The sequence below is a fragment of the Drosophila mojavensis genome, unplaced genomic scaffold (assembly GCF_018153725.1).
Source record: "Drosophila mojavensis isolate 15081-1352.22 unplaced genomic scaffold, ASM1815372v1 contig_74, whole genome shotgun sequence".
Classification (NCBI taxonomy): Eukaryota; Metazoa; Arthropoda; class Insecta; order Diptera; family Drosophilidae; genus Drosophila; species Drosophila mojavensis.
This window is the reverse complement of record NW_025318899.1, coordinates 12,570,897-12,582,391: the sequence shown is the minus strand read 5'-3', so window position 1 is coordinate 12,582,391 and position 11,495 is coordinate 12,570,897. Positions and strand designations below refer to the sequence as shown.

At 44.0% G+C, this 11,495-nt stretch overlaps 3 protein-coding genes and 2 long non-coding RNA genes across 6 annotated transcripts; 3 read left to right on the top strand and 2 right to left on the bottom strand.

Annotated features, from left to right (window-relative positions):
* Positions 1 to 920: 920 nt before the first annotated feature.
* LOC6582235 (E3 ubiquitin-protein ligase RFWD3) lies at positions 921 to 2,362 on the bottom strand. 2 transcript variants are annotated; one of them, XM_032731388.2, is made up of 2 exons: positions 2,021 to 2,362; positions 921 to 1,730 (listed from the first exon to the last, which is right to left on the bottom strand). In XM_032731388.2, the coding sequence occupies exon 2, from the start codon at positions 1,698 to 1,700 to the stop codon at positions 1,056 to 1,058; it is 645 nt and encodes a 214-aa protein (XP_032587279.1). In that variant the 5' UTR covers positions 1,701 to 1,730; positions 2,021 to 2,362; the 3' UTR covers positions 921 to 1,055. The 2 variants fall into 2 exon arrangements, with proteins under 2 accessions (XP_032587279.1, XP_002007939.1); XM_002007903.4 differs by lacking the exon at positions 2,021 to 2,362 and adding an exon at positions 1,906 to 2,007.
* An 87-nt stretch (positions 2,363 to 2,449) lies between these two features.
* Positions 2,450 to 3,305, bottom strand: LOC6582234. Its single transcript, XM_002007902.4, has 2 exons — positions 3,200 to 3,305; positions 2,450 to 3,125 (listed from the first exon to the last, which is right to left on the bottom strand). The coding sequence occupies exons 1-2, from the start codon at positions 3,235 to 3,237 to the stop codon at positions 2,549 to 2,551; spliced, it is 615 nt and encodes a 204-aa protein (XP_002007938.2). The 5' UTR covers positions 3,238 to 3,305; the 3' UTR covers positions 2,450 to 2,548.
* A 58-nt stretch (positions 3,306 to 3,363) lies between these two features.
* LOC6582233 lies at positions 3,364 to 4,377 on the top strand. Its single transcript, XM_002007901.4, has one exon. The coding sequence runs from the start codon at positions 3,511 to 3,513 to the stop codon at positions 4,300 to 4,302; it is 792 nt and encodes a 263-aa protein (XP_002007937.1). The 5' UTR covers positions 3,364 to 3,510; the 3' UTR covers positions 4,303 to 4,377.
* Positions 4,378 to 7,515: 3,138 nt separating this feature from the next.
* Positions 7,516 to 8,633, top strand: LOC122757515. Its single transcript, XR_006357575.1, has 2 exons — positions 7,516 to 8,147; positions 8,326 to 8,633. It is a non-coding gene; the product is annotated as an uncharacterized LOC122757515 (long non-coding RNA).
* A 776-nt stretch (positions 8,634 to 9,409) lies between these two features.
* On the top strand, positions 9,410 to 10,697 carry LOC122757514. The gene is made up of 3 exons (XR_006357574.1): positions 9,410 to 9,640; positions 10,345 to 10,470; positions 10,547 to 10,697. It is a non-coding gene; the product is annotated as an uncharacterized LOC122757514 (long non-coding RNA).
* The last annotated feature ends 798 nt before the right edge of the window (positions 10,698 to 11,495 follow it).

The window sequence follows — 11,495 nt, the reverse complement described above, 5'->3', positions numbered from 1 at the left end:
TGCTCTAATAAAATATATCCAAGCCACGGCCCATTGTGCGGGTCTGGGAAAGTGTGGCTAACGGCCAATTGTATGGAATTCATTGTTAGACGACGTCCACACGCTGGAGCTGCTGCTGCTGCTGCTGCTGCTGGCTGGATTTTGAGCTAAAAAGATAAAGACAATTATTATCGCCATTATCGCCGGCATCTGTGGTCGGCATTGTCGGTTGCCACATCCTACAGCTGAAAATGATATGCTGGCTAGCTCTCTGGCTCGCTGGCTCTCTGGCTCGCTGGCCGCTGTCGTCGCATACAAATTGGCAATAACCATCAATTGGCCAAAGGTGGCTTGGCCAGTGTTTGCATTAGAATGAGCTATGCACTGCTGGAATGTCGATTACACTTGAACGCATCCATTGATTTGCTTTCCCTGGCTCTGTTCCTAACTCTTTGCATTGCAGATCTTGTTTCTGATCGAGCTAAGCATAATTGTATTTTCGGCATTCGATGCCCAGATTCAATGCCATTTCGACAAATGGCACTCGCCTGCCATCTGCAACAGCAGCAGCAGCATCCGATCCAGCTGGTGTCCATTGTTCGCCTCGATTCTCCGATTGTGCTGTGGCGGCTTCTGTTGGCTTCTATACGCTGCATGTGTAGCATTCCTGCCTCCTGCCTCCTGTCTCCTGCCTGGCAGCGCATAATTGTAGACTCTGGCATGATAATTCCCTACAAGACAAGCATCAGCATTATGTGAAGAATGTTACGCTAAATGCTAGATATGCCATGGGCCAACTGCAGTCAATGTTTGGCATATGAATCTACATATATGAAGCTGAAACAGATATTCATAATAAAAGTAGCAGCAATGTACAAAACCAATATACTCAGATTACTTATGTGAATGAGTCCCAATCTATCGAGGTCTTCCACAAAATCTAAAATAGAAACTCTTGTATATTTATTGTTCCGCAATTCTTCAAGCACCAACAACTTTTCAATAACATAATAACATAATATATATTCATGAATTCATTCATTTCTCCAGAAATCTCTCAGCATTATTAGAGGATCCTACAATGGTCGTCCATAGATATAACGAATCTGACCCTGGTCAGCTCTAGCTCTGCACTGTGGACACTCCGGCACTCGCCGCAGGCAATCCCTGATGCAGTTGTCCCCGAAGAGATGTCCACAGCCAAGCGAGACCAGGCGATGCTCGGTAGACGAATTCCATTGATCGAAGCAAATTGAACAGATGGTGTTGTGTTCAATGGTGCTCTTGTGGCTCTCGACTTGATGCTCCAGCTCCAAGCACCGTTTGTCGCTGGCCTCCAGCTGCTTTTTAAGACTTTCAGTCTCCTGCAAATGGCTCTGCTCCTGCTTATTCAATGCGTCGAGCAACTCAAGACGCATCCGATCCTTCTCCAGTAACTTCTGCTCAAACTCCTCGGCTTGCATATTTTGAATGGCTTTTATGGAAGCCACCTGGTTGTCCAGGTCCCGCGTAAAGTTCTGCAGTGATTCCTCAATAAATCCGGATTGGTCTACCAACTGCAAACCATCTATTTTGCTGGACAGCTTGTTCAGCTGATATTGCAATTGATTTGCCTTCATTAGTATTGCCTTGCAGCATTCCACTTCATCCGCTTTGGCATCTGATGCTTCACTCGATTTTGGGATAATCTCAATATCGGTATTCTTATTGGAATTATCCATGTTTTAAAATTCCGCTTTGTTAATGTGCAACTGCAAGGGAAATGCATATATTCAATTTGTGTAGTTCTTGGAAATTCCCTATATACATATGAGATTTTTAGAACTAGTGAAACTTAATAATGGTAAATTATAGATAAACCTAAAGCACTCTAAGGATTTTCAATATTTAAATTTAAACCAATTTTTAGAGTAGAACTTGCACAACCTTTTCAAAAACTTGCAGCAGATGCTCTCTTTGATGATCTCGTTGACGCTATAGCAATTAGAGATGTGACATTGTCTTAGCTTTCTGGGGCTTCTATCTAGCATTGTGTACTCACAGGTTGCATGCAATTGTGTGGCAGCGCTAGGCAATAATTTGAAATTTCGCAGCACAGTGGCAGCACCTTGACAACTTTTAAGCTTGCCAGAGTATTTAAAGTTCTTTTCACGTACAGAGCGGAGCTTCTGGAACTTGCTGTGGCTCGATAGACCGGCGACTGACGAATGTTCTGTTGAATCATGTATATATATGCTGCCTAGGGCCTTTATATATACACATACATAAACTTACTTATTTGAATTGTTGCAAAGCATCTGGAAATGTTGCTAGACTCCAGGGCAGCAAAAAGCTGACGATGCAGCGGCTGAGAAGTGATGCGTATTTGTTTATTCGCGAGAAATCTCAGCTACTGAAGTAAACAAACTATCGAGAGCAAATTAGAAAAAAAAAAATAAAACAAAGAATAATAATAAATAAAAAAAGAGACTTGTATTCAATGTACTTTATTTATCAAAACATAGTCGATTAGGCGTGCTCAGCGCATTTGCCCACACTATGTCTGAAAGTCGTCGCAGTTGCTCGATTCTCATTTAGTGCGGCGTTTGGCCAAGGGGTCGCCCTTCTTGTAGTCCTTATTGAGCTGCTTGATGGCCAGATCGATCTCGACGAAACGCTGCTCCAGCACCTTCATCTGGTCCTGCAGCAGCTTCTTCAGCTGCTTCATATGCTGGCTGTGCTCTTCAACTTGCATGTGCAGACACTCAACCACCTCCAGGCACGACATCTGGTGCGACGGCGGCTTCAGCGGGTGCTTCATCGGTGGCATTTCCATTACGGTCATGTCGTAAACCTGCTTATGCAGCTGGCTATGAAAGTCCGCCAGGGAAATCCTGGCAGACCGGAACACCTTCAGGGCGCGCTCATCGTGGCCGCCAGACTTCAACTTGCGCTGATCAACCGTCGCATAGAAGGCCTCCAAGTGCCTTTGTATGTCCTTGGACTTCTTCCACAAAGCGTGAATGGGAGTCACCAGGGCCTCGAGCTGAGACTGCTGCCCGGCATTTGCGCGGCCCTCCGGCTTCGGCTCCTCGTTTTGCTGCTGCGATTGCGAAGACATGTTGTTTCTAATGGCTAAGAGCTCCTCTCTGGTGTAAGTTGGCATTCTGCAAAATGAATTTCACAATTATTTAATTGTTAGAATTATAGTTTTTCTATGTTGTTTCTTTCCGCTTGCTACCTCAGCTTGCTCGTCGCAATTTCAGACTGGAATGACATTCGAACAAATGCTGACGTGTTCCTGGAAAAAACAGTGTGACCATACCAACTGCTCAATTGCTGTCCCTAATTGTTGGCAACTGTTTGGGTACACACTGGACGGAAGTCGACATTTGAAAGTAAGGAGAAGGAAAGTTCTTTCTTTTTCGACTCCAGCACGTGAAGGTTGTCAAGCAGCTCTAGCACGGAAGCAATTTCTCAATTGAGAAAAGAGGAAATAAATCAAATTTAAGTCCTTTTCAAGCATATCTAAGAGCGGAAATCAGTTAAGCAATGCCACCAAAACGTCAAAACAAGTCTTCTGATGGTCCTGCAGCCAAGGTAGCCCGTGAGATGGATACCGTTGACAAAGCTCGCCAAGAGCTGGACAATCTGCTTGTGGAACGTAATCAGCTCAAGTCGAAGCTAGCGACTGCCGTCAACGAAGTCGAGTTGCTAAAGACTACCGCCTCGAAACTGGAGGAGAGCTACAATAGCTGCATCCGTGGACTGTTGATCGGCATGGAGGCTATGTCTAAGTTGTTGACCTCGGGCAAACACCATCTGCCGCGCAGCCAGGTGAATCATATTAACAAGAAGCTGGACAATGTGCTAAAGCAGACAAAGGATCTGTCCCTCAAGCTGGCCGAGGCGCAGATCCACTGTCGCACCGGGACCAGTGCCGAAAGGGAGGAAATCGAAAGCTTGCTCCTAGCACAAAAGATGCTCGTTGAGGAATATGAGCAGAAGCTGCTCGAGAAGGAGCAGACTTACCGCGATCTGCAATCCGATATGGAGCACCAGGCGGAGACCTACTTGAAGGAAATCGAGAAGCTGAAGAAGCAAATCGAAGAATTCGAGGGCAATCGCGTCGATCCCAATTACACAACTTGCTCCATCTGCCTGGAGCCGTGGACCACCTCGGGCAGCCACCGTGTGGCCGCACTGATCTGTGGCCACGTCTTCGGGGACATATGCATCAGGGAGCATCTGAGTAATGCCTCGGAGTGCCCCATGTGCCGCTCGCTTGCCGACTCCATAGACTTGCGCTATCTGTTCCTGGAAAGCTCCTATACTGAAGACTAACTCTTATCCACATATGTATCCCAGCATTAATTCAAAGAATTTGTGTAATAAATCGGGAAGACATATCTAAATGTTTGACAGCGACTTTTAATGGGCTGACAAAATGCTAAATGGGCTTCATATTCTGCCTCTGCCCCTTCCTCTTCCCCTTACGCTTCCTCTTCCTCAGCTACAGCTTCTGCTTCACTGCTAATAGACAATTCATCAATTCAGCGCCCTTTAACAAACTGTCAACTGCAGCTTGCGTTTGTGGCTTGTGGCATGCCGCATGCCCAGGCCGCCCCAGCTGCCCCGCCGCTCCATTAGCCATCCGAATCGTTGGCCAGGCCCTCGATAATTGCGCTGTCACTTGGCTGAAGACATGGCAATTTGTGGGCATAAAAGCGCGCAAATTTGTTATGAGTTCTCGCTCGCCCCCTGCCGCCGTGCTCTGCTCCTAGCTGGGCTCCTGCTGCTCCTGCTGCTGATGGCTGTTGATGAAATGGAAATGCGAGAGACTCTAGAGACAAGTTCTGCACATTGAAATCCATTTAATCGAGCCATCACACAGTTCCACACAGTCGCATCTTACGGCCCGGCCCGCCGCACTCCGAGCCACGTGTCCACGTCGCAGTTTGTTGATTTATGAAATACTTGCCGGCTCGCAAATGAAAATCCATTGGCCATCGTCGTACGCCTTGAGTTTGTTTAACTGCGAATGCGAATGCGAATCCGAATCCGAGTGGTATTTGTATCTCTGGATGCCAAGCGCTTTGGTTTATTGCCAATGCTTGAGAGCTCGGCGCGCTGCTAAGCAGCCAAGCCAGACGAAACCAAACTAAACCAAACCAAACCAAGTCAAGCCACGCCAAACCAGGCGGAGAAGCAGCCAAGAGGCGTTGCACATAATTTGCTTTGATCTGTTTTCGCATTTGGAGAGCTGTCAACCGGGCAACGGGAGACATACACGGACGTAGACATGGACGTAGACAATAGAAGCCGAGTCTGCCAGACGGGCATTGCAGAGTCGAGCATGCTGTTTGGCGTAGGCTTTAATGCCAATTGGACAGTTTTTTGCAATCAGCCAGGCCGTCAAAATTAATTTGTTATAATAACAAATTGAAAGTGCCCAGAGCTTGTATTATCTCCTATGGGCGTAGTATATGGATAGCCCAATTGGTTTGCAGCATTATCAAGGTAGACGAGGCCTGAACCTGGATATGTGGAGCACTTGAAGCTCAGCTGAGTGCAACAACAAACTTATGTTAATTGCATTAAGACTCGCACATACATACATATTGTTAGACTATGCATATGTATGTATGTATGTGTGTATGTTTATATGGCATTGTGTGCGTATCTTCAATTTGTACTTGGGCTCGACCGACAAAATCTAAAACAAACACTTCACGAAATATGAAAGCGCGTCACGTTTTAAGATACGTTTTTAAAGTGGTTTCGGCCAAGCTGAATTTCGGCCTCGGGGCCCACTAAGAAGACTGTAACAGACCTTTGGAAATATGTATGTTAGGAAAATAATATATAACAGAAAAGAAAAAAACAAAAAAACAAATAATCTAGAAATCAAAAGCCATGTGTAACAAATGGAGGCCGAGTTCCAGCTGGGCCAAGCCTTCATAGGAATCATCGATTGTCATTATCAACGTGATAAGCCACTGAGATCGCCATGTGGCTATGCTCCGACTTGGTCATGTGTGTCCACCAACCGAGCCCGCGCCCCCCCTCCTTGCCCACTTGCCCGCTTTGTGAGATGCTGAGATCGCAGCTGTCAGCTGCGGCGGTCAGACTACGAAATACTTCGAATGCACTTGAGACATTTCTCTTGAACTTCAACGCCTGCCACGCCGCTGTCAAAATATTTCAATGAGTTCGCTTACGTTTTTTCTCCCTCTCCCTCTCTCTCTCTCTCTGTCTCCCTCGCTCTCCCTCACTCTTTATCACTGGAAGCGCAACTTGTTGTGCGGTCTTTTGATGAGATCTCAATATGACGGCTGTCTGTCCGCTGACATTGCGAGGCGTCGTGTATGCTTGTGTGTGTGTGTGTGTGTGTGTGTGTGTGTGTGTGTGTGTGTGTGTGCGTTGATTGTGTTTGTGGGTAGCAGTTTGTTAGACAAATTAAATCTGTTATTTTCCAATAGGTGCCACCAATACATGCATGCGGACAAACGAGAGGCGGCGATAAGAAATGGCTTCTAACTAAGTGAAACTTGTTCTGCGCTCAGCCGAGTCGAACCGCTCATATGATTATGGAGAGGCACACAGAGCTGCATTCCCATGTATGCGATGTTAACCACACGATGATTTGGGATCGGGATCGGGTGATTGGATGATCGCAGAGAGCAAACAGCAAACGACAAACGGCAAACGCTGCCAACAGCATTTTCTTGTATTTATAAGGTTTCCGTCAGTTCTGTTAAGGATTGAGTTATTTGCAGCAGCGTCCCAGGCATTGGGGATGTTGTCACTTTTTTTTCGCATGCTGCAAATGCGGTTACTCGGTGCATGGTAAGGCGATACTCGATATACCTATATATACATGTATATACATATAGAGAGGTTCTGTAGGCATGCGCCCCATATGAAATGCAAATATTTAATTATCTCATATTTATACTCTATTTTGCTTATACCAAAGCAACAAGAAGCTGAACTAAAAGTCACAAATCCAATTCGATTTGTCTTGGCCAACATTTATCGAAGCACTTGCCATGGCCAACACAACACAAGGCAATTTCAATCTGATAAATGGCAGCTGCAATTCGAATATTAGAAAATTTGCACAGTGCAAACAATAAAAAGGCAATTTGTGTGGCTGCTGAGTAAACATTTAATTGTTATTATATGGCAATAGGCAAACACATACACATACAGACACTAGCAAAGCAATTATAATAACAACAAACTAGTAAAACGGAAATTGTGGAAATTTGATCAAATTGCAATTTCAGTTAATTTGGCATTGGTCTTGCCTTGGCTTCTATACTAGTGCGAGCCCTGGACCAGCAGCAGCAGGAGCAGGAGCAGGAGCAGGAGCAGGAGCATTTATTGACACTCGTCTCTTATCATAACTAAAATCGTTTGCATGTATTACTCCAAACGGCAACAGCAACAACAACAAACAACGGCAACAACAAACAACAGAGGATGAGGTACGTGTCGCCTGGCCGCTCGTACGCCTGGCAAACATGAAAATTCAATAAGCATAAGAATTTCGAATTTACGATGATATTAACAATAATATTGCAGTTGTCGCAATGGGCGCTGAGGGCGCAACACGAGATGCCCAACTGGAGCTGCAACTGCCAACTGGACAGTTGTTCGGGACACCCCGTTGCTAGACACTGGGGCACAACTGAAGTCGACTGCATAGCATAGAAATAGTATACAACTTGAGATACTCTTTAAAAATCATCGTTAGCAAGCTCGCAGAATTAGTTTCTTTATGAAAGGGAAATTTGCAACACAATTTCCCATAAACAGCTGAGCAGAAATCGGAACAGAAACAGAATTGAAAACATAACCTGCGTAATTGTATTAGTAGTAGTGGGCAATTCAAAGGGAAATTTTTAAGAGACAAAGAAAGGATATTCCACACAGGCATATGACTAGTGAAAGCAAGAGGGAGATGAAGGGAACAATTGCCAATTTACATGTTGGAGAGAAGAGTCTAGAATGACAGACGAATTCGTAAGGAAATCGTTCACAAAGAGGCGAACAAATACGAGCTATAAATTGGAATCACAAGTGTGAGAGTGAGAGCTTGCTGATTGTGCAAAGAAAAGAGAAAAAGCTGCAATGAAGGGCATTTCTAAAAGGAAATTTATCACACATGCACACATACCTATGTAAGTAAGTACGTATAAAGAAACATAAACAAGAGAATGTCAAATGTAAGAAATGAAAGGTAGTGTTAGCAAGGTTATTGATAAGGAAATTTTTAAATATAACAGACTAAAATAATATTTTATTTAAATTTATTATATATACATTCTATATACATTCTACCTTTAATCTTTTTTCTAGGGTATTCCCACTGCGGCTTGGTCATCAGTTTGCTTTCATTCTCATCCTTTATTTTATAGCGTAATGCATTTATTTAATAAATTCATATACAACATATAGAGAAAAAAAGCAACTGTGGACAATGCCGGCAGGCACATGTATCTCGGACTTGGACTTGGGAAGTGGAAGTTGAAGTTGGTCTACGACACGCACCAGGAAATTGGCAGTTGAATGGACAGTCGCCCGGGCTGCACGGGCCGCCCTGGTCTGGGTGGATAGTAAACAATTTTATGAGCTCGCCTGCAATAATCTACGCAATTTTATTGACACTTTGCCTTTTTGTTGTAATTCATGCGTTTGCTTGGGTGTTTATCGCACCGCGGGCGATCTACCCGCGGGGCCGAGGAGCTGCCCTTCGCGCCAGAGAGTGGCTCCGACTTTCTCCACGGGTCCCACAATCTATCAGTGCTGATAAGCGGCTGGTTTGTCTCTTGTTGACATGGGAATGCTGCAGGCTATAGGCGATAGGCTATGGGCTTCGGGCTGTCCCCAATTCTCAACGTGGCGCAGGTGCCACCATAGTCACCATAGTCCAAGGGCCTATCTGATTGTCACCTAGCGTTTGACTAATGAACCATTCGAACCAACCGGCATTTGTATTGGAAACTCTCTTTAACGCTTCTATTTCGGGGCTACGAGTGTCAACTGTTATTTTCTTCGTGTGCAGTAGCTGTAGCTGTAGCTGCAGCCGGGCCGTTTTAGATAACCCTATCTAAATGTCAGTCTTGAGTAAAACAAGCTATCGGCTTATGGGATCTGTGCTACTTAATTGAGCCACTGCCAATGCGAGTCAAGTCGAATGCCGAATGCAGCCAGCGGCCAATTGAAAACACTTCTGCATAATTAAAACCGCTCCATTGTGAATGCAACGTGTTATTGGTTAGCTACCAAGCACCAACACCTCCACCTGGCCCCTCACCTGTCCCCTTCCACCAGCCCTCTCTGCCTGGGCCATCAGTGTTCGTTCCACTCGCTTATGTTGTCATTTTAAATTTTAATCGCTTGTCATAAACTGCAATCGCATTAATTTCCATGCCTGACATGCAATTATATGTAAATAAATATTTATTTTTAAATTTCCAATTTATTTATTTACAGCTTTTATAACTACTCTCAATACGCAAAAATATATATAAACACACACACATATTTATGTATGCACATGTATATTCTATAAATTAAAAACCATATTGCAGTTTATGACTTGCATTGATTTAGTGACGCATCCATAAGTCCAGCCCGCAGTTCCGGATCCCACAAGATAATCATGGAGCGTGTAAGTACCGTAAAAGCGAAATCAATAATTGTGCATATTTACAATTGAAAATTTAAATTTAAGCATCTACCGTGTGCAGCATTAAGAATTTATGTACTTTTATTGTTCATTGCCCAATCAATTTCCATTTATGGAATAACTTTTTACCAATTTAATTGGCTATCGTTTCCATCCCTTCTCAGCCAATTAACTTTGAATTCCATTTGGAGAAACAGAGAGAGAGAGAGATTATGATATTACTTATGGAAAGAATAATTTATGGTATGAGAAATCTTTATAGATATGCTTGATTAGCATTAATAGAGCTATGCATACATACTCTCTCTCTCTCTCTCTCTTTCTTGAGATCTATGTACGCCCTAAATCTGCAAAGATCTGCAGATTGCAATAAAGTTTTACTGTATTATGGAGCTACTTATACCACATCATATATCTCGCATTGTTAGGTGTATATATAGGGAATGTATGTATTTATTTTTAATATACAGGGATTATAAAGTATACTCATTGAAAGCAGTTAATATATATAAATAATACTAGGCTAATGCTCATTATAGCCCTTACATATCTAACATAACAGCAACCATATCAAATCCAAATCAAGTATATATCTTCGACTTCGTTCCCCTAAGACTGGAGTTCTCTCATAATTAAGCCTAACAGAAGTGTTTAAACTGTGTAAACTCTTTATGTTTTATTTATAGATTCCACATTCCCAAATTAAAGAGCATTATTATTAACCTTTAACATTTTCACGCTCGAAAGTTATGAGAAGCAAAATCAACAAATTATTCAGAAAGTCGGCTGGAAAAGGGAATGCGGATAGCTAAGTAAGCAACTCTATCTTTTGTATTTTTTTTATTGTTTTTGGTATTTCGATGTTATTTATGGATGTCTATTTTTCAGGGAACGTTGCTGTACAGTGAGGCGTGACTAATCAGGCAACAAAACTTTTGCCGGCTGCTAATTGCCGTGAAGGCGCCGCAACTGTCCATAGATATATATACTTTATATGCATATATGTATGTATTTATTTATATATGTATGTATATATGAATCTGCGCATATAGAATGTGTGAGTCATTAAGGCTTGCGGCAATGCAAATTGCTGCAACAAGTGCAGCAGGATTTTTAGCTCTCTTTCTCCGCAGCTTAATTATCATAGCGCACAGCTTCCAGCTCCGACTCCCGCTCCAGCTCCCGCTCCAACTCCAACTCCGACTCCAACTCTGTGTGTACAACCAATCAGCGTATGCAAGGCGCTAAATGAGCAGCGAGTGGAGTGGAGTTGCCTTGCCAAGTGTCACCAGCAGCTTGAGGGGGCAGCGAGCGGGCGCAAGGGGGCGGCTAAAGTGTTGCGCTAATTTTATATGCAAATTATGGCAAAAGCGCGGCTTGTATGCTAATTTGGACCCAACTCGGACTGCGAATCAGACGCAGGCTCAGGTTGAGTCTCAGTCTCAGAGTCAGTCTCAGTCGCAGTCGCAGTCTCCGCTGCTGTTGCTCTGCCTCTGCACTTAACACTCTTTTTTAATGATGTATAGTCTGCATGCATATGCCAAATATTTGGAGAATGCAGCAGAATTTACAGTTGTTGTTGTTGTTGCCGTTCCTGCTGCTGCTGCTCCTGCTGCAGTTCGTCATCGACTCTGTTTGGCTTTTATCTGGCGCAAAAGTGTGAAATTTTGACGCAACGTCAAAGCAATTTTTCGGCTCAGTTTGTCAGATATGGCAGCGGCTGGCCGCGCTCCACCTGGTTGCACCTTTCACCAGCCGGCCGGCCGGCGGAGCCCAAGCTGCGGCCTCTTAATGATTTCTGAATGCATCCTGCTGGGCCGGCACACACCAATGCCAA

Coding starts and splice junctions, on each gene's coding strand:
- LOC6582235 (XM_032731388.2), bottom strand. CDS start 1,700: ATGGATAATTCCAATAAGAATACCGATATTGAGATTATCCCAAAATCG.
- LOC6582234 (XM_002007902.4), bottom strand. CDS start 3,237: ATGTCATTCCAGTCTGAAATTGCGACGAGCAAGCTGAG. Junction 3,126..3,199: donor ATTGCGACGAGCAAGCTGAG/GTAGCAAGCGGA, acceptor TTCATTTTGCAG/AATGCCAACTTACACCAGAG.
- LOC6582233 (XM_002007901.4), top strand. CDS start 3,511: ATGCCACCAAAACGTCAAAACAAGTCTTCTGATGGTCCTGCAGCCAAG.